Source organism: Triticum urartu, chromosome 4, assembly GCF_003073215.2.
Source record: "Triticum urartu cultivar G1812 chromosome 4, Tu2.1, whole genome shotgun sequence".
Taxonomy (NCBI): domain Eukaryota; kingdom Viridiplantae; phylum Streptophyta; class Magnoliopsida; order Poales; family Poaceae; genus Triticum; species Triticum urartu.
This window is the reverse complement of record NC_053025.1, coordinates 518,966,235-518,988,352: the sequence shown is the minus strand read 5'-3', so window position 1 is coordinate 518,988,352 and position 22,118 is coordinate 518,966,235. Positions and strand designations below refer to the sequence as shown.

At 43.0% G+C, this 22,118-nt stretch overlaps 3 protein-coding genes and 1 non-coding gene across 5 annotated transcripts; 2 read left to right on the top strand and 2 right to left on the bottom strand.

Annotated features, from left to right (window-relative positions):
- Positions 1-588: 588 nt before the first annotated feature.
- Positions 589-3,473, top strand: LOC125552397 (glucan endo-1,3-beta-glucosidase 7-like). The gene is made up of 3 exons (XM_048715935.1): positions 589-989; positions 2,118-3,136; positions 3,212-3,473. The coding sequence occupies exons 1-3, from the start codon at positions 902-904 to the stop codon at positions 3,419-3,421; spliced, it is 1,317 nt and encodes a 438-aa protein (XP_048571892.1). The 5' UTR covers positions 589-901; the 3' UTR covers positions 3,422-3,473.
- Positions 3,474-3,545: 72 nt separating this feature from the next.
- Positions 3,546-11,660, bottom strand: LOC125552398 (DNA polymerase I). 2 transcript variants are annotated; one of them, XM_048715936.1, is made up of 15 exons: positions 11,387-11,659; positions 10,794-11,025; positions 9,988-10,067; positions 9,123-9,161; positions 8,697-8,715; positions 7,903-7,959; positions 6,848-6,975; positions 6,695-6,763; positions 6,251-6,336; positions 6,034-6,143; positions 4,998-5,048; positions 4,547-4,605; positions 4,277-4,321; positions 4,076-4,150; positions 3,546-3,984 (listed from the first exon to the last, which is right to left on the bottom strand). In XM_048715936.1, the coding sequence occupies exons 1-15, from the start codon at positions 11,480-11,482 to the stop codon at positions 3,868-3,870; spliced, it is 1,263 nt and encodes a 420-aa protein (XP_048571893.1). In that variant the 5' UTR covers positions 11,483-11,659; the 3' UTR covers positions 3,546-3,867. The 2 variants fall into 2 exon arrangements, with proteins under 2 accessions (XP_048571893.1, XP_048571894.1); XM_048715937.1 differs by lacking the exon at positions 7,903-7,959 and having other exon boundaries at positions 11,387-11,660.
- Positions 11,661-11,722: 62 nt separating this feature from the next.
- TRNAE-UUC lies at positions 11,723-11,796 on the top strand. The gene has a single exon. It is a non-coding gene; the product is annotated as a tRNA-Glu (tRNA).
- Positions 11,797-12,909: 1,113 nt separating this feature from the next.
- LOC125552396 (coatomer subunit gamma-1) lies at positions 12,910-21,762 on the bottom strand. The gene is made up of 18 exons (XM_048715934.1): positions 21,518-21,762; positions 19,993-20,090; positions 19,817-19,867; positions 19,515-19,628; positions 19,227-19,427; positions 19,050-19,151; positions 18,182-18,289; positions 17,878-18,105; positions 17,518-17,768; positions 17,229-17,400; positions 16,186-16,341; positions 16,041-16,091; positions 15,700-15,840; positions 15,423-15,617; positions 15,224-15,355; positions 14,964-15,137; positions 14,079-14,318; positions 12,910-13,373 (listed from the first exon to the last, which is right to left on the bottom strand). Exons 1-18 carry the CDS (start codon positions 21,597-21,599, stop codon positions 13,179-13,181), a joined length of 2,691 nt encoding a protein of 896 aa, XP_048571891.1. The 5' UTR covers positions 21,600-21,762; the 3' UTR covers positions 12,910-13,178.
- Between the last annotated feature and the right edge of the window lie 356 nt (positions 21,763-22,118).

Here is a 22,118-nt window from a genome sequence, read left to right as displayed (position 1 = left end):
GCTGCCTCCCATCATTCCTAACCACAACCACTCGCTGACAAACCGTAATCCACCCCCGGAGACCGGAGTAGTATGTTGATACTTCATACGGTCATTTTTAGTCTGCATATAAGTTTTATCCAAAGTCAAAGTATCTCTACTTTTATTTCAAAAAAATATCTCTACTTTGACCAAACATATAGAAAAAGGTATTAATATTCACAATGTCAAATCAATATTGCCACTATCACGCACAGCACGCATTGCGAGGAATTTGACGTCAGTACTCAGACGCTCATCGACCAAGATTTGGGACGGCCAAATATCACTAGTATGTTGATTGATGATATCCATACACGCCATGCAACGGCAATCAATCACCCCGGCTGAAGGAACATATAGGTGGCAGGCGCTTTTCAATTGCCATCATGCTCTCCCTGGCATGTTGAAAAATCGATCGCCACCCTTTTCATCTTGACCTCGTCGAAGGGGATGATGATTGAGATAGTAACAATCGTCTCGCAATTAACTATGGCGATAACCACCCGTGTGGCTGGTCGCGCGCCACAATGCCATCGCGCAAATCCGGCGTCGATGCTGCTTAAGAGTGAAGACACACACAATTGCTAGGAACCAAGGTAAAAATCCTGTGCAAAATCCCGTGGCCGGAGTCAGCCAACCACGTGACGGCCGCGGCAAATCAGACGGTTCCAGCAGCTAAATTCTGCGAGGAGAAGAAAGCGCCGCGCGGCGCCACCATCCCCATCGTTCGTCCTCCAGAGAGCATTGCGAGAGAAGCTGCCCACGCTGATCGTTTCGGGTGGCTATATATCTGTCCTCTTCTGCCTCTGCATTTCCATAGTCGTCCAAGCAGCCACCGGAGACGGCATCAAAGTGGTTGCACAAGGCAGCAGAGCATAGCATGGGGGGCAGAAGGTGGCAGCTGGATGATGCCGCTGTGATCTTCAGGCTCCTACTTCTACACGGCGCCTTCCTCTTCCAATTGGCAAGTAAGCTCCCACTCCCAGTGCCGTTCAGTAATTTCGCTCAGGAGACTTCTTACTTAAGAAGTATGCGCATATGTTCAGCATATGCTTGCTCTTTTTGAGAACTACTCCCTTTGTTCCGAATTACTTGTCGCAAGTATGGATGTATCTAAATGTATTTTAGTTCTAGATACATCAATTTCTAAACAAGTAATTTGGAACGGAGGGAGTACTTGTTTTGGCAAATTTGGTTCTAAAGTGCGAAAATTAGTAGTGATCTAAACGCTTTTATATTAGTTTACGGAGGGAGTACTATATGTGGCAAGTCAATGAACTTTCTTCAGGTTACGGAAATGGCGGTGGCACAGCTATGCTAACCTAAAGTAGGACGGATCTCATGAGATCTTGCGTTTTTACTCATCAGATCAAATGAACTTTCCCCCACGGTAGAGAAATACAACAAAGGGGGGATAACTGAAGTTCCTCCTTGAATGCCATTTTTCTTCTGCCGTCCTGATCATATTTTCCAACGCCCAGATAGAGAAAGGAGTCACTTTTGGGTGTACTGTCAAAGACGATGCTCAATAAAAATCATGATCCCGACCGATCGTGGCGCAGAACGGAGCACGGCACCTTAACTGCACTGCATTAGTAGCACTGCTGTATGTATCAGGGGAAGCTGATGTGCTGAAAGTAGGTGATAGTGTGAGTAGCTCCTAAGCAACCTCACATGCACGCTGTGTTGGCTGGATTGGCACGACGTGACTTTGACCGCTGTCCGAACGCTCACCCAACCCAACCGGTTGGTCACGGAATCTAGCGCTGGGAGTATCAAATTTATGAAGAATGCGTGCGAATCAACAAGGCATGGACAGAGGAAGGTCCAGCACCTAAACCCTGGGTGACAGATCATGGTGTCCAAACAGTCCAAGACTGTAGTACAACGAACGGCGTGCACCGTCGCTACCTAGAAGTAGCATGGGTATATTTGCATGCATGTGGCCAACAATACAAAATTCTGATGAGCATATACAATTACAGATATGCTCCGGCCGGCTCGTTTGCATTCCAAAAGTTTGCATGTTCTGACATACTCCCCAACGATCAAATATGCATTCTAACTCGCCACTTGGACGTGTTCAATGTTTACAGCGTCGCAGTCGTTCATCGGGGTCAACTACGGGACGATCGCCGACAACCTGCCGCCCGCGGCGTCGACGGCGAGCCTGCTCACGTCGACGTCCATCGGCAAGCTCCGCCTCTACGAGCCGCAGCCGGACCTCGTCGCGGCGCTCGCGGGCTCCGACATCTCCATCCTCCTGGGCGTCCCCAACTCCGACGTCCCGGGCCTCGCCGCCTCCCCGGCCGCCGCGGCGTCGTGGGCGGCCGCCAACATCCCCACCACGGTGTCCGTCTCCGCCATCTCGGTCGGCAACGAGCTCCTCAACTCCGGCGACCCCACGCTGGGCCCGCAGCTCCTCCCCGCCATGCAGAACCTCCTGGCCGCGCTCCCCGCCGGCTCGACCACCAAGGTCTCCACGGTGCACTCGATGGCGGTGCTGGCGGCGTCGGACCCGCCGTCGTCCGGCGCGTTCCACCCGGACCTCGCCGGCAGCCTGGACCCGGTGCTGGACTTCCTGCGGCAGAACGGCTCGCCGTTCATGATCAACCCGTACCCGTACTTCGCGTACGCGTCGGACACGCGGGACGAGACGCTGGCCTTCTGCCTGTTCCAGCCCAACCCGGGGCGCGCGGACGCCGCGTCGGGGCTGACCTACATGAACATGTTCGACGCGCAGCTCGACGCCGTCCGCGCGGCGCTGGACGGCAAGGGGTACGCGGGCGTGGACATCGTCATCGCCGAGACCGGGTGGCCGTACAGGGGGGACGCCGACGAGGCCGGCGCCACGCCGGACAACGCCAGGGCGTACAACGGCAACCTCGTGGCGCACCTCAGGTCGCAGGTGGGCACGCCGCGGACGCCTGGCAGGTCGGTGGACACGTACCTCTTCGCGCTCTACGACGAGGACCTCAAGCCCGGGCCAGTGTCGGAGCGGTCGTTCGGGCTGTACCAGGCCGACCTCACCGCCAACTACGACATCGGGCTCGCCAAAGGCAGCGCCAGCCCCAGCACGTCCGGCCAGATCGGCGTCACCGCAGCTCCGGCGCAGGTGCTCGCCTCGGCCTAGCCTGCGGCTTTTGTTCAATGGAACGGACGGCGCTGACGCTCTTCGACTATTTTGCAGGGTGCGCCGCAGGCAACGAGGGGGGCGACGCCGGCGGGGTACTGTGTGACGACGGGCAGCGTGCCGGGGGACGCGCAGCAGGTGCAGCAGCAGAGCAGCTCGTGCTACGTCCCGGGAACAGCAGCACCGCCGAGAGCTGACGCCGGCGTGCCGCTGCTTGTCTTGTTTGGTGTTTTGCTGGGCCTGGCAATGGTGGCCGAAAGTAGATGACTGCATAGATGATCGTTTTCTGAATGGAACTCGCATGACTTTTGGAACGCAACCATTATCTTTGTGCATAAGAATTCACCGGTTGAGAACAAAGAAAAATGGCCAAACTTGCACAAGATCGATCGACGAACTAATCAAGCCACCTTGCATCTCTCTACCCTTAGTTACAAGTACAAAAAATACCCATGCTGTGCTTTATCTACAAAGCTCAAGCTACCACCTATGATTATTGTATGAACAATTTGTCTAAGCAACCACCGTCGAATTTTCCTTGCGTGCTTCAGCAAAACGCAAAATGTGGCAGCCAGCAACAAGACGTTTTCTCCTTGGGTATGGCTGAGTGCTCCCTATGCAGGAGCTAGACGATCGTGCTGTTTTGGTCACCTATCTTCCCGCGCAATTATGCGAACATTCTTGTAAGTCACTACTGAAAAAATCTGGCATCATCATGACTCAAGTTTGTCCCAAAGATACAAAGCTCTTCTGATGATTTGGTCTGCCGACGATCCTTCTGCATACGCTTCCAAAGCTCGCAACAGATTTATGAATTTGGCTCCATCATCCTGGAAAGCAGGATAGCAGCGTAAGCAGGAAGCACAAAATGAACAGAATCTAGTGGTATTAACAATATATGATGCCTATGGCTAGACTCGCCTTTGGCTTCTGGAATACGAGGTCGGGGGTCTTAAAAGGAACCATGTACGATGGAAGGTCACAACGTAATATGGCCTACAACAAGAGTAACCTCGATCAAAAGAGTTCAGTTGAGGGACGACTCATCCCTTAGCAGGCTAATGTACAAAAGATGGTGGAATTCAGTATTCATGAAAGAAGACGGTTAGGAAGAAAATTTACCAGGCTTTTGCAGAGTAATGCCTGTTCCGATTGAGAGATCAAAGCCTGTAAAGGACCACAGTCAGCACAGCTTCTCAACCTTTTCCTTGTGAGAACAGTAGGGAAGAACTCTACTGGAATAAATTACTCAGGCATTTGGGAGACCATAAGTTGACATACTTTCCAGAGAAAACGCAATCAATAATCAAGAAGATGGTAACATATTTAAAAGTTCAAGATGCCATTTTTGCATTGTTGCAGTCTGCGAGATTTAGAATGGTCTGCTCTTACCTGTTTGATTCGCTGGTCCTCGACTTCATCCACTGATCTCAATAAGTTCTCCAACGAACCTATTCAAATTCCAACGAAAGGACAATTTTCGATCAAGGTTTCTGATAATGCCGTTCCATACTAAAACTCAAAACATCAAATATATCGTAACAACAACACTGGTGAATTAGCAATGGAACATTAGTCATTTTTAACTCTGTATGTGTACAAAACCTCCTTTCAGATTGTGTACCAAGCTCGATCAGTCAATAAACTAAAACAAACATTAAAGGACATCCTATAGGCTACCGTCCTCAAGTGATCGATAGTTTGATACATACTCTCTCCGTATCAAAATATAAGATGTGTTCTGAAACTGTCATATTGCCAAAAAACGTCTTATATTTTGATACAGAGGGAGTATCTAATAAGCACTCAGGAACAAAAATAGTTTGATAAAAAATGACCATACCAAACTTAGTTATCAGTTTTACTGCATTAACATCTCCAATCCCTTCAACTCCTGAAAAACAAAATGACCAGTCATACAATGTCAGTTAGCAGGTCCCCGTAATGAAAAATAGGTCATGAATTTGAATTGAATGCATGGTCTTGTGTGTGTGAAGGGGGGGGGGGGGGTGTTAATTAAACTTACTAGGGTTCACTAGCCAGTTCTTTTGGGCGATTCTACCAGAATCGCCCCCCTCCCCAGCTTCTCTCAGAATCACTACTCCATATATTTTTTTACAATCCTAGCTAATTAGACTTTAACTAGATAGGATTGTAAAAAAAATGGAGTGGCGATTCTGGGAAAAGCTGTGGAGGAGGGTGATTCTGGGAGAATCGCCGAAAAGAACTGGCCCACAGTGGGTTCATAAATGTGTTTGCTGTACAAGTGCAATCAAATTGCAGTACATCTTATATCAGTGTAGAGTCGATAATGAGATGTATGCCATTGTGTTGCAAAGCTTGAAAGCACTAGACAGAAAAGACGAGCGGAGAGCCCACTGCGGTTGTTGTAGACTCGGGGGCACGAAGCGGCGAGCCAGTTTTGGGGCCATGAGAAGCGGACAGAGTTTGGATACAAATGGTGCAGCTGCAAGGTAGAGGCAAAGCAGACTGGAGGCAGTTTGCTCAGGCGGCTTGTGCAGCATCGTCGCAGCCATGGACTCCAATGTAGGGGGCGCTTCTTGCTTTCTTTGGTTGCACGGAGAAGGGTGACAACATCACAACGACGTGTCTCAGGCTAACTTGGCTACGAAAAGCAGCCACCTCACCCACAGGCCAAACAGTCCAGAAACCGTCTAACCCATGCAACACACTTAACCAACTGCCTAAATTAGGAAGTTTCTGCCTGTTTTTTTTCTCCATACTCAAGTTTTTTTATGCATTTGTAGGGTAAAAAGAGATCTACCATGTTTTCATATACAGTTGGGCTGGCTTGTCATGCCTGTTTTGTTGACCCCTAACTAAAATGGTATAAGATACAACCGCAACAGAAACAATACCTGGTATATTATCAGCTTTGTCGCCTGAAAGTGCAACAACATCAACAAACTGTGATGGCTTTAATGCTCCATATCTCTTCACAAAATCTTCGACTCCAAATGAAACCATCCTGTTTGTTCAGAAAAAATGAAACCTCCGGTATGTTAAAATCATGAAAATGAACTGTTTAGACATTTCCAGTGACACTTTCACAAGGTAAAAAACAATCACACTGACCCAGAACCACGTGGAGAAATCCTCAGCAAACGTAGAGAAGGTGATAAAATTTGGAAGAAATCTTTATCAGGAGAGACAACACGGACCTTCAAAAGAGGCCAGGCATATTGAAAAAGAAAGACGTTAGCAATAGATAACAACCAGAGTACACAAGAAGATATCGAATCCATCAGACTTTAGCAATATCAAATTTATATCAGCTAATTTCACTTCTTGCACTATCGGTACAAAAACCAAGAAATGCTCACATAGCCCTTAACTCCAGCCATTGTCTAGTTGCATCACTTTCCAAGTAAAAGTGGTAGGAACAATTGTTTATTACTCCATTGTTACCAGAAATCCAGTCAATGATCCAAAAAAGAATCCAGTGCATCTAAGATTCATGAAGAAAAACATGACAAAACAAAGTATTAGAGGAATGATTCATGACGAAGTATTTTTTACCTTGTAGCCTGCAGACACACTGTTGACAGCTAGTGTACCAATAGCATCATCAGCTTCAACACCTGGAACCTACATTGATAATTTTGACGATCCCAGATATCAAAAGATAACAAATAACACCTTCAAACCAAATATACAACTGCTAGTTTTTACCTCGATTACTTTAATTGACATTGCTTTGATAGATGCCTTCAAGTATTGCATGCCCTGAACAATGGTGTCTGGTGTTGAGGTGCGATTGCTCTTATAAGCAGGATATAACATATGTCGAAAAGTCATTCCTAGGAGAACACAAAAAAGACAGTATCATGTTTCTATAGATCCAAATTAGAAGAGAATATTGGAGATAACTGCTAAGAACAAAAAAAATCGCAAACCTAAATTCAGTTCGTGTTACTTTAATAAATGCAGACCTATATATCAGTAGAGAAGATAGCAAAATGGGGGGAAAATGGACTAGAGTTGAATTGTTTCAGCCCAGAAGACTAGAATAAACAACACATGTCCAGATTTCAGAAGGACCGCAGCAAATACAAATGAGCCAGAGTTTCCAAATGTACACACCACATGAACTATAGAAATGAGGTTCTGTCATGTGTACTGAACCCATCGGACAAATGTGCAGGATTTGTAAAGTGCATGAATAGGAAGAATACAGGAATAGAATTTCATGACATGTTGGATCCTACAAAGATTGGGAACACAGCAATCAATAATAGAAGTTGTTTGGTGGCACCACAAGAAAAGCACTGGAATTCTGAAGACACTGGGTGCATGTCATAGACACAAAGGAAATTTTCCAAGAGGGTCACCGCTTGTTAGCTATCATATAGAATTGGAGTGTAGGAAAGCAAATCCATAGTAATTTTGGAGGGCTCATTCCTTCGAACAAAATGGTGCTTCCTATGGATATCCCACAAGATTCTTTCAATCCAACGGGGCAAAGAAAGGAGGATTTGAAAGAGAACAAGAACACTCCCTTATAGAATGAAAAAACTGGCATTTGTGAGATGAAGCCTTAAACATCGTATTCTACAAAAAATATTTTATCACTCTTATTGTTTTACGCTTGCTTTGATCCAGACCATCTTTTGCCAAAAAAAATAAGAAGGATCTGCCTAGAAAGTGAGATGCACCAAGATGAGGAAGCCTCAGATTACCATCTCCCATGATCCCCATTAAGTTACTTGAGTTTATCTTCCTCTTACCTTTTGCCATGTGACATTCTTTGGATGGCATGACAGTGTAACGACCATATGGGACTCCTGAAAAGAAAAGTTTGGCCACTTATTTATAACTAAGAACTATAATGAGATGTGTTACTCTGAATTCGCATAGCAAGGGTATTGGGGTTCTTTTCACAAACTAGTAAACAAGGGGAGATGAAGAAATCCAAACAGAAAAGGCTAACCCTGCAAAGCCGCATAATATAGATATTAATTTGAAATTGTACCAAACCTGTTAAGTTGAGTTACACACACTAGTATGCTAACATTTGTTTGAATTTGCACCATTGCACCACGCCCCCCCCCCCCCCCCCCCCCCCCCCCCCCCCCCGGGTGCAGATACAAATCATTCATAGATCATAATATATTTCAACAGAACAAGATGGATCGCAGATGTCAAAAGAAAGTGAGGAAAATACCACTTTGTTTGGTTTGACAACTAAAAGAATAAACCAGAGAAGAGTATTAAATCATGAGCAGGAACGATCAAATAGGGGAGAACGCTACATGTCAGGAAAGGTGAACTTGGAGAGGACGCTACATGTCCAAATATAAATAGGAACATGTTCATATACAAATAGTAATTTAAGACAAATGCTTAAAGAAAACAGACTTTGGAGTTAATATTATGTGTTGAAAACTATGCAAATTGATATTATATGAACTGGATGTGCATTCAAGAATGATAGCAAGGATTTGATTAAAGGGATTTTTCCAAGAGTAAAGATTAAAAAGAGTTAGGGGAATTCTCCAAAGGAGACAGGCACGGAGCTCACCATCATGGTCAAACACCATCTGCAAATGAGTTTAAAGCAACATAAGTGGTCAGAAGGCTAAGAGCAAAACAAATAAAAGAAATAAAGAAAACACATAAACACAAATTGTAGTTTCTGTAATGATGTATCACAGCTCAGTATTTACAGCTTAGTTTAGAAAGTGCCAAATGATTATTAAAGGCAAAAATGTTGAAATAGTAAGTATATTACAAATGTGCATGTTATCTACAGTTGGCCCCTAATTTTTTTATTCCATTGAGGATTAGACTAAGGTATATTAGACTAAACATGTGCATTTAAATTGATAAGCAGTTAGCAACGAACAAAGCTCATGCATATAGATCACCAAAATGTCGTTTTTTCAGTGAAAATACAAAAATAAATAAGCACTGCCAGTAGAATCCATGCAAGAACAAAATGACATACCGCAACATGAGAGGGAAGGAACTCCAACATGTCAAGAAGCTGCAGAGAAAACTCGACAGATTACAAATCGCAACAAAGGATCATAAATTTTATTAGTTAGGCAACTATTACAAAGGAAACAGTTCTACAATGTCAATATAAAGTTTGGTACATGAAGAAGCATGGAGGCAAAAGGTTAATCCATCATTAATGATTGAACAGCGAGAGTACTGAATATTTTCTTCAAAGCCACAGTAAACAACATATTGACACATTCTCTATGGACTGAGAAGGGACTAATACCAACTGAGGATAAACTTTTGTGGTCAATAAACATCACAACTCTGAAATAGGCAGATATGTACAGAATATTGTCTTTTCCCAAAACTCTGACCTATAAGATCCGCCTTAATGGTCAAAGATGCCTACTGAAAAAAACTTGATAAGAAAAACATCCTATTATCTGTCACTATAGTTCATTAACTAAACATCATATGAAGACAAGCATGGTGGAATAAATATTGCACTGACCATCCAGTACAATGTGCCATTGATCAAAAACATACTTAAACTCCAAAATGTTTCTCAACTTTCCTGACCTTCCATATTTTTTTCACTTCCCCCTGGTTCCTACTTGTTGGATTAGTAGTGCCCAGTGGATGGTGAGAAAATTGTTTATAAAGAGAGAAAAATACAACCATGGACCGTATTCACTACACGAATAAAAATACAAATGAAGAAACAGAATTGCCCTAGCAGATTGCGTTTCACACAAACTCTACATGAAACAACCCATAACTGCAACACCCATCATATACAAATTTGAGTTTATTAATGTTGAGGATGTCATTTCAAAGCTACAAATAATTCATTAAGTCCTACTCACCAGTGACAGAGCTTTGAATATAGTTAAAACCCAATCCCCATTGCCATCAGCATGTTCCAACTGACCATGTTGCAGCTGTGCTACATCGATGGAAAAAGAATAGATGAGGTGTAGATTACAACACTGAAAACGAGCAATGGGAAAGAGTAAATTTCTCAAACAGGTTTAATGTATGACAAACTTAGATATTTAAGAACAAATTTCACAGATTGATCAGACTACTCTGTAGTTTTGTATTACAATTGGTCTCTAAATCTGTACTACGGACATTGGTTAGGAATTTCTGTTCAAGCATAGCACACAGTTCAACCAGATAGACGGATTAGAAGGTAATGGATGTGCACATTACAGGATAAACAATACAGCAGCTGGACAGCTAAACCATCAGTCTCTGAAAACGATGCACATAGGGTGGGTAATGAAATAGAAAAAATGTCCCATGTCATGTTGTTATGGACTCGAGATTGCATGTGTGGAAGCATGTAATATTTCTTTTGCCAGTGTCTAGGATAACGACAGAATTCTGCTATACTCCAACTATCATATTAAAGTAGACCTAAGTCCAACAATATCATGTCTAAGTTGAGTTCCAACATTTGCTTTGCCAGAACAAGTGCTGACTTCAATACATGTTCCAAGACAACTTACCAAGCATATGAAACGAAATGTCTTGAGGAATGAGGATCACAAAGAGGTGACTGTCACGACATTACGTTTCTAGACATAAACTTACCGTAACAACTAGAAAAAAGGCAAAGCAAAATGACAAGATGTACCAATAGTGAGTGCACGAGGAAAACACTGACCTAATATCTTGTAGTAGGATCTGTACATCACTGAGGTTCCATCAACAAGCATGATTCTACTCTTTGAAGGGTCAGCAGGAGCGACATTCTCGCCAGGATTCGTTAATATCGTCGACACACCTGAGGGCAAGCTGTCGTCATATAACGGAATCCGTGGAGCATGATCCACTGATGGTCCTTGAAAACTCTCGATCGAATCAGTGACTGGCAGGACTGACTGCCCCGAGAAACCCTAGTGCGTCAAAGACAAAATAGGACCAGTAATTAATCAATACTCGCAATAGAAAACATTAAGGGTAGGTTATAAACCACATGAATCACTATCATTTTGAATCGAAAAAGGGTTGAGCCGTACAATTTGCAACGCAACTACGCGAAGGTGCTCGGCTGAACAAGAAGAAACTTTATCCAGAGGCAATGTGGTACAGGTAACAATGGAATGTTCGCCGAAGCTTCACCGATTTTATATTAGGGCTAATTAAATGTGGCATTCCCCTATTTTTCTCTCTACAAGCCCTCTCCAACCCCAATCTGCCAAACCGTGCGAGAAGGAGTGCGTCGGGTACCAGAGAAGGGGGGCGCAGAACACGTACCCTTCGGGAGACGGCGAGCGGCAACTGGAGGGGCCGCGCGGCGGCGCGGAAGAGGAGGCGGGGCACCGCGGCGGCGCGGAAGCAGCAGCACGCCATCGACGGACCGGGTGCCCGCAGCGCTCCAGTCGCGGTCGGCGGGGGAAGCCAGTGCCAGCCGGCGGGCCGTGGGCAAGGAGTTTGTAGGCGGTTCCCTTTGGGGCTGATTCAGCAGCACGACCACGGAAGTTGGGAGAGGAGCAAATGGCGTGGCGGCCGCGAGGACCGTGGGAATAGGCTTGGCTGTGTTGCTCCTAAATTTATCAGATAAAAAGGTAACGAAGTACTTATTTTCACAAATCCATTGTCGTCCAGCCCGGTTAGGATATCTGGCTTTCACCCAGGCGACCCGGGTTCAAATCCCGGCAATGGAAACTTTTTTTACCTGTGGATTTTTTGCTGTCGGGCTCCATAGAGCCTGAAATTTTTAAAAATCTACTTTTTGAGTTCTAAAACAACTAACATAAATGCACAAGTATTTGTAGATGCATACTAGATGTGTGTGAAATTTCATGACGAAATACATTTTGATGTGAGCTGTAAAAAAAATCATGTACTTTCCAGCATAAAAATGTATTTCGCCATGAAATCTTTACAGAGTAATGTACATCCATATGTATGTGTGTTTTATTTCAGAATTTTTTGAACTTGTTTTTTGATGTTTCCAAAGTAAAGGCTCCATGGAGCTCGTGCTCCATTAGCAATTTCCACACAAGCATGCATGGCATTTGTGTATACTCCCTCCGTTCCTAAATATATACAAGTCTTTCTACAGAATTCAATATAGACTACATACGGATGTATATAGACGTAGTTTAGAGTGTAGATTTATTTATTTTGCTCCATATGTAGTCTATGAATATCTAAAAGACTTGTATTTAGAAACAGAGGGAAATAGTGAGAGATTCGACTAGCAGATTAGCCCACACATTTTACGGCAGCAAGATTGCATATCAATACACCATAACATATTTCCACACAAGCATGCATGGCATTTGTGTATACTCCCTCCGTTCCTAAATATATACAAGTCTTTCTACAGAATTCAATATGGACTACATACGGATGTATATAGACGTAGTTTAGAGTGTAGATTTATTCATTTTGCTCCATATGTAGTCTATGAATATCTAAAAGACTTGTATTTAGAAACAGAGGGAAATAGTGAGAGATTCGACTAGCAGATTAGCCCACACATTTTACGGCAGCAAGATTGCATATCAATACACCATAACATATTTCCACACAAGCATGCATGGCATTTGTGTATACTCCCTCCGTTCCTAAATATATACAAGTCTTTCTACAGAATTCAATATGGACTACATACGGATGTATATAGACGTAGTTTAGAGTGTAGATTTATTCATTTTGCTCCATATGTAGTCTATGAATATCTAAAAGACTTGTATTTAGAAACAGAGGGAAATAGTGAGAGATTCGACTAGCAGATTAGCCCACACATTTTACGGCAGCAAGATTGCATATCAATACACCATAACATATTTCATTTGAGACAAAACATGCTCAGAAATTAACTGTGCAGTGAACGGCTGAACGCAAGGGGTACAAGATACACTTCTCACTTCTGAGCAGCAGTACGCAGGAAGCCAAGAGCATTCTGTAAATACCGAACATCAACAGGTACAGTACAATTTTCAAACAAAACTGAAAACTATTTTCTTTCTGACATGATACTGAAGACTATTTACCGGCTCTACACAGGTTTTGGCAGGGGCAGAGGCCACCATCCGTTTTACCCACTGGCAACAATCTCATGGATCTTGTCGCTGACTTCGGGGTCATCTGACCTTACCGCCAGCTTCATCGCCACTTCCTTGGGCCCGCTTAGTCCGAATGATAACCTGACAAGAACCTTGACGCCCCCTATATACACTCCAGAAAGCAGGCAAACATGCGATCTTGCATTGCTTGGTACAACCTCAGTGCCCTGCAAACATGAGTAACCATTGTTGTCAACTTTCAGTTTTTCAGAAGTTTTCGGGGCGTTTAGTTCACAACCCAAGATGAACCTACAAAGAAGTTTGGCCAATCTGTTATGCGCAAAAAAAAAAGTTTGGCCAATCTGAATAATGGTGCCTGCCAATGATTTGGCCAATGTTGGGAAGGAAATAAACTAGAGCGGGCAAAGGGGTGTGGGCATGCCAAAACATTAGCAACCATACAAAAAGATCAATTTTTTCGCATAACCAAAAAGATTAGTACGGCAGATTTTGGTCGTGAACAAAACATTATAGATTCCAATGTACTCCCCCCGTTCCCGAATACAAGTCTTTTTAGAGATTTCAACAAGGGACTACATACGGAGCAAAATGAGTGAATCTACACTCTAAAATATGTCTATATGCATCCGTATGTTGTAGTCCATTTGAAACCTCTAAAAATAAGTTCAATTGATTGTCGCATGCCACTGCCAAGTATGTCGAGTAGTCAATTATTTTGTCCCGTCCCATCCCATAATGGTGGAAGAACAGGAACAGCAACATAAATGTAGAACGCATAAGGCACCACACAATGTATGTAAATTCTTGGGTTCAGTTGTGGTGATGCTCGAAGAAACAGCTAAGGATGAATAGGAAAACAGGCAAGTTATTTGACCAATATTAGTTTAAACTTTAAAGAACTGGAAGCTCACCTCACACGGTTGCATGCCAAGGATACTAGTGACAGCACTCACAGCCTCAGCCAAGCTCTCTCTAGCCCCGAGTCCATACTCATCCACACGCTCACTTTCTGGGTCCATATTCTCCCAGGCATTCCTAAAGTTAGAAACTGCGACCCTCAGCATATAATCAGCTGAAACAATTTCAAGGTCTTCTAGCTGGTATTCATCCTCCACACCATCTTCATCAGCTTCCCCTGAAGATGTGTCAACCTGACAACAATAAACAACGTGTCAACCTGACAACAATAAACAACATTAACTCAAAGAACAACAAAATAGTGCAACTTGGTTGAGGTTAAATTTCATTGATGTCAATACTTCATTATGGACTTATAACACTTGTAGGTTGCAAGTCCAGACCACTTTATAATATAATAATTCCGTATTTATTTTAAAAATATTTTATTGAGATTGGTAACTAACCCGAGTCCCCCTCTAAGAACCGTATATGAAAAATTCATCTCATACGGCTCAAGCAGAAACACACAAATTTTCAACGAATGTTAGAAAAAGGGTTCAAAACTTCATCAGCCACTGAATTGGGTCGATTTGCCTTGAAGATATCAAATAAGAAAAATCCGGAATATCTTCTTTGTGATGATAATGCCAAAAAATATTCCAGTTGTATGAACAGATGAAGCAGGTTTCGCATGAAGATTCCAAAATTCCTAGAAGGTGAAACCACTATGCTACATAGTACTTCAAAGAGAACAGAGTTTTTGGAAAAGATTTTCCGCATGACCGAGGCAGTAGGTACCAAAGGAATATTGATATAGAATGCTTAATTTAGTGGAACCTAGAAAAACCATTACTCATACTTGAATCCAATAATACGAGAAACATCATTACACTTACCTCTTTAACAGTGAACTTCAATACATTTGAAAATTTCCCGATTGCAGGAACATGTTCTGGCTTTTCAAAAGCAACAAAAATTTGCCCAGGTGAATCATAAGGCAAGCTTTTAAGAGGCTTTGAACAAACTTCTGAAAACTCTTCAGCATCCGTGGCATCAACATATACTGTAACCTGAAAGAAGCAACAGCCATTTATCAGAATTTCAGCATGAGTGACAATTACACCTCCAATAAAAGGCTTAAAGGACCAGTGCTTACATCTTCTAGCAGTTGTTCAGGTATGGTGTTTGTACAGTTGTACTGCAATACAACATGGTTTTCATAGATATGCTTAACCACATTAACTGCATATTCAGTCTCTGCCTCTGTCAGCTCCACAGGTTCTGAGGACTGAGGGAATGAGAGAGATTTAGCATGTGAGCTTGTCAAATATCACTACAGTATTTACTGTACAAACCTTGAAGAGCCTTCCAAACCCAGAGAACTCAGCGATAGATGAAAGCATCTTCTGATAAGCATCAACAGCCGAAACAGGCGCAGGGGCGGGAGCACCAGCAGGTGGCTTCTTTCCAGGGGCCTTTTTATCGTGAAGTGGCTGTGATCTGGCTTCTCTTGACACCAAGGAAATATCAAAGGGCTCCTCAGATGGTTCCTGTTATTCTTGAAGATGTGAGCATAGCATAGGATATGATTCACTTGAAACATGCTACATGGAATGCCCACTGTAAACATACATAGGTTCTTAGACTTGCTTCCAAGTTGGCAAGAGGCACATCAAAGGATCCAAATAGAAATTCCTTCACGTCCTTCTCAGAGTTACCTACAGCAACTTCACCATTCAGAGTTTGGAGGTAAAGTGTAGCACGGTCGCGGACCTACAATAGGAAAGACCAATTAGTGCTTATTAGCTATTATTGCCCAGAATGCAACACGCCATTTTTAATGCTAGAGGTGGAGGCCAAGAAGAGGCAATCTGCTAGATAAGAATTGTAAACCTAATGAAAAATGTTGTTTTGTGGTTTGCATGTCACACACAAAGGAGATAACTAAAATCAAGTGAAAAAACAAAAATTACCTCATCATCAGTGTCAAACAGGCACCGGCGCAGGAGAACAAATATCCGAGGCTAAAAAAAGCCATAAATGAGTTATATACACACACACACACAAAAAGGAAAGTGGTGAAAGAATGTAAAGAAAGGTTGAATGATTTTATCATACCTTCAATTCATCGACTAAGGCACCAAACTTTGCCAATGTACTGACAGCACTAGCACGAACAGTGGGATTTTCCAATATCACACGGTTGTAGATGTACCGTATGTATCTGCTTGGATCTGATGTTCTTGGCCCTTCATTTCCCAAAAAGTGCAATATCTGGTAACAAGAGAATAAAAGGATTAATTCTCTAGTTTCGGTGCTGAACTAACAGGAAATCCCTTTTTTAAAGAAACTCCAAATTCTAAAGTTTATCCGGAAAATTTGAACACTTGTTAACGTGATGATGAATGGGGAAATATCATGGATATGATTAAGCGATTGAACCTGTACTTAATGACATTCAGGCCCGTATGGTTGTATGGCTAATTGCCATAAATACAGAAATGTTAAACATGTGCATACAATTTCATCAAGTGCAACATGCAGTAAACAGGACTATCCAGATACAGTTCAACATTGTTTAACTGGTGTGACAAAGAACGGTTGACCTCAGTGAGTAAAAGTCCCTACTCTGAACAATAGAAGCTATCCTAGGTAAACGTCAGTAATCAAACATATTGCTCGATTGATATTTATTTTGACTTAATGTGCTCTAGAGAATAACAGGTAGTGTGTTGTGGTACAAAGTGACGTCATCATTTTTTACTCTTTAGCTGGATTTGCTGGAGAAATGAAGTTCTACATGGCGCCTGCTTAATTTCATGACGGTGCAACTTTTAAAGTTCTAGCTATGTTGAAAATGTGCCGGATGCAGTATTTTTTGGGAGGATCAAACAATCAGTTCACAGGAAGCACGCTAATAACATGGGACTAACAAGCCTATCATGAGACACGAGCTTCTGATCCACAAACTCTATTCAAATTATAAGGCATAGCTTGAGTGGGGCAGTATTTCCAATAGAAGGAGAGGACAAAATGACCATCCTATCCATACTTAAATATATTATAGGAAAAAAGAAGTACCAGTTGGTGATACGGTGAGCTTGGAAGTTACTGAACCATTGCGTAATCATAAGTGCTAGTAGAATAACAAATGTAAGTACCTGACTAGAAAGATATGTGAATTCACAGTCTTCAATGAATTCGCAAAGATGCAGAAGGCCAATTTCTTTCGCGTCTGGTATCGCGCCGATCAGGGTAACTATAGAATCAACTATGGCCTTTTTATACTCAAAGCCCCCTTCTTCTCTCAAACTGTTACTTAAGAAAATCATCCTAGAGAAGAAAAAATAGTTAAAATATTGGACTATGAATGCAACTAAAAATAGTCAAAAGAAAAGACAGACATAAATGTTATATCAATGAATCAACACCCATTAATCTCTTACATACATCGAACGATACTTCAGTGGGAACTTCAGGCAAAGAGATCGTATAGCTTCAATGACAACTATCTTGAATTCATCTGATATGTCAGACATGAAACTGGTAATTTGTTTCATGAGGCGATCCACACTTGATTCATTGCCAGTTTTAAGAAGTGTGGTGATTGCCAGGGTCGCTATACTCCTGTTCTGGTCTGACATCAGACTCTCCAAGTCAACATTGCAGTTTGTCACTGCCAAAGGGCGTGTTATAGCAACCTGCAAGACAATAGGCAAATCAAGATATGGACACAAGATAATATTAAAAAGGTTTCGACACATGACAACATGTCTGCATATAAGAGTTTGATAAACATGCATTAATTACCTTATTGAGTGTTCGGACAGCTGCAAATCGAAGCACAGGTTTGGATGAACTCAAAAATAACTGTAACACAGTAATCGCTGGTGCTAATTCACGACTTGTCACATCCATCTCTGTTATTTTCCTCGCAGCCTCTAAAATCACCATTTCTGCTTTATGTCTGAGACATGATTCCAGATAATCAAAAAATGGGCGATCACCACTTTGGGTGTTGCTTGACTCACGTATTACCTGCCAAATTGCAACTTCCTTTTTAGTATTTATTTACTAATTCTGCAAGAGTCCAGTACAAGTAAATATAGGTTACCTGGCTCGTGTAACGAATCAGAAGACATTGTGCAAGGGGTGAGCGCACTGATCCCCTAGTCAAACTAGAGACGAGCTTGCTAATAGCCAAACGGTCATTCTGTCTGGTCTGCAAGTTGGGGAGAAAATTAACTGAATGCCAAATGTCTCACAGAAACTATCATCCTACTATTTTTTTTACTCGCTAACAATGCAGCTTACTGAAACATACAGTATCTAAGTTCTACACCACTATACATTGTTGGAGATGTTAAAATGGAATAGAATGATGATTGCAATATTAGCACAGTATAAAGTCGTCACATGAGCAGAACATTTCCACAAAAATAAAAAATACTACAGAACTGGACATAGTTAAAGCTGCTAGTCCCTCAAGCTTGTTTATCTACAACTTTCTGTTATAAATGGACCGTTATCAGACAACTGATATACGTGGTGCTGGCATCGGCTGGTGCACAAGTTAGTGACCCATGACAAGCTGGTAAGCCAGACATGGCCTATTTTAACTTAATAATAAGTGTACTGCTCAGTATATGACCTGACCTGACCTGACAGTGTCCTGTACTGAAACTATAAGCTATCTGAAACTATAAGCTATCAAGTAAACCTGGATGCAGGGACTGGTAACCTACATTTCTAAGCACAGCAACTACAGCCAGCTTCCCTGATACACAGGTTCAAGTCAACAGTTACATGTCAACCACAATACTTAGCTCATATACAGTAAGGTAGATCACTCCTCAGTTCCATCAAAAACATATGAAAAGGACAAATACTAAACATATGAAACCATGTACAAATAAGCCTTCTACCTACTGCACTGTTATAGTTCTATAGCTTGTCCTCTTATTCCCGAACACAAGTTATACCTGGTGAAGAAGAGCAAGGCCATGAAATTGCACAAGTGCAGCTCTTGATTGCACAGCTTCCTGCACTTCGTTGCTCCATCTTTTCACAATTTCTGGATTTGCCTATACATAAAAATATGTTTTGAAGTGCCTTCAAACAAGAAACAAGAAAATTGTATAGAACTAGTATATCAGTACCTGAAGCAGGTGGATACCACTAACAAGAGCAGCACTAGCAACCACAGGATTTTTGTCTACAATAGCTTGCTTCAAGTATCTCTCGATTTGAGTAAGGAGGTTGCCGTCAATTATTCTACAGAGAACTCTAATTGCATTGGCACGGTACATATCTGTCTTACTGTTCATATCTTTCATCAATGAGCTTGTGACTATGAAAACCTGTTGCAGATACAAAATTCAAACAACTAAGAATGGTAAGACATGAAATAAACAAAACCAAATTTGTGCATCAGAAATAGCATTCACCTCGTCTGATGATGGAGAAAGCTCTTTTATCATCAAATACACCAGCCTCCTGAGACCAGCATCATTGGACTGGAATAGCTTCGTAACTGCAAAGAAAACTTCTGTGGCCTCAACCTGCAACATAACATATCCATCAGGAATCAAAACAAGATCAAAATCACAATGGCTCATTTAAAAAAGGTATATTGCAACGGAATCGCTCTTTTGATCTCCCAGATTAATACCGTGACTTGCATCAGTGGAGGTTAAATTTTTAAATCAATATATTAGTAACTAGCTCATGCATATGTTCACTGTCATACCTTTGTAAATGACTCTCCTTGATTAATTAAATATAATAGCTTGGTGATAACCTGCAAAATCCAAGACAAATATCAAGCAAATGGTCAAAGCGCCTAAGAGAAAACTGGCAAATATATACAGCTCAATGTATTACCAGAAAGGGTGTGAAATTTGAGTGACTGTAAGCAACACTTACTTGCGAGCATCGTCTGGCATCAAGCTGGGGGTCATGGAAAGCACGTGCCTCCTGCAGAACAGCCCCCTTCTCAATCCCGAAAAATGGCGAGTACTCGACTGCAAAAGCTTACACACGGTTAATAAACATGTCATAAGCTGAAAGCATTTTGTTACACTAAGTGTGATCTAGGAGCATAAGAGATAGAACCCTTTCAACAGAAGATCAAACCGAAACCCAGGGTCAAAAACCACTGTTCATTTCAAAGTCCCCCAAAAACTAAAGAGTTCTAAGAGAATCGTAACTTCACACATCCAGATACCTTTGACAAATATCACAGGATCTAATACAAAACCATCTAAAGCTACAGTCCCTAAGCCCAACATCCAGAACAATCCAAAGTGCCTGTGTTTAAAAGGTCTAGGCTGGAATGGATAAAAAAACTGAACACAATTTGATCGAAACATGATCATGAGTAGAAAATTTCATGGGCTAGAAACAGAGATATCTCAAACAAAGGAATTTGGTTTTTTTTCTGCAACAAGTAAAACCATATTGTGTTATCAAGATTTTCAAGCGATAAACTGAATTGCTGCAGCCAAAATGCATAAAAACATACGATGCAAAATTCAAAATTCATATCTATTGATTGACCAGCACGGGCTTTGTGCTGGACAAATGTTTGAGTGAAATCACATGATGGTCCGAGGAGGAAAGAGGAACAGCAAACATGCACTAAGGTCCATTTAACACAGAACTACCTGACAATATATGACCAGAAACACAAGCAATTCACTGCTTTCACGTCCTGACAGCTATAAAAATTGTCTACGGCACAGAGAACCGATGTCCTTCTAAACCACTAATCAGATATAAGCCCTGGTTGCAACATCAACCAACTGATTCATGCAGGAAACATAGAAACCAGTTGCATAGAAGATGGTATGCTCTGAAGCCAATGAAGACACATCTAACCAGCTCGTGAGATCCTATCACCAAAAGCATGCATATCCTGTCAATCTAATTGGCCAAACAAAAATACTGTAAGCTAAGGAGCGCATCCACAACAACGTTTGTGTTAGTTTGCGCAAACACAATGGTACGTGGCCGAACTGGTTCCGGCACCAAGCGCCACCGGAATCTCAGTCAATCGCCAGAAATGGTCGCTGCTGCTGGTAGGAGCACGAACCAAAAGGCAAGGTACGCCGTAACCAACTGCCCGGTGATGTGCAATTGGTGCAGATCCACCTAAACCCGAGCTCTCCGGCCCCAATTCTGAACTAGAATCCCGCAAGCCACCACCCCCGAGGCCACATCTCCCACCAGCGGAGCGCCGTCAAACAAGGCCGCACGGCGACCGCCACCAGCAGCAACATCGCGCGCGCGACACACTACGCGAGATCCGCCGCGGGATCGCGCCAGATCCGGCATTCCCGTGGGCCGTGGCGTCCCCTCCGGATCGCATCATAGCCGAGCCGAAGCAGCAGGGCAGGGGAGCGCGAGGAGGAGGCGTTGGTGGGGTTTAGCGAGGGAGAAGGGGACTAACTGTCGGAGTCGTCGTCGTCCTTCTTCATGTAGGGCTGCGCCATCTCCGGGTCGGTGAGGTCGCCGGCGAGGGAGCGAGGCATGCGACGCTTTGGTGGTGGAGCGGGGTGGCGGGTGGGCTTTGTGTCCTTCCTTGGGGGCTTCGACCGGACGGAGCTTTTCTCGCCCGGATCCTACGCAAGCTCGGCCGTGCGGCGGTGGACTGGTGGTGGGCGCGGGACGGTGGGGTGGGGTGGTGGGGATCGGCCGATCGGGACTCACGAGGCTCACGCTCTCTCTGGTCAGTGGTTTGTTACGCGCCCTTTTTGCACTTCGGTCCTCCGTTGGGCGTCGGGTCGCCGTGCTTTGTCAGGTGTTGGACCCCAACTTCGTTACGAGGTCCGATCGTAGAAGCGAATCAATGGAAAGTGGTATTTCTAACCCATCAGGGTTCAAATTCTGATGCTCGCATTATTTCTGGATTTATTTTAGAATTTCCGGCGATACGCTTTCAGTGGGAGGAAACGTTCTCGTCAACGACGAGGCGTCTACGGTGACTTCGTAAATCTCAAGATGATATGTCGGCTCAGTCTCTCAGAGATGATCATAGGGGTAGGGTATGT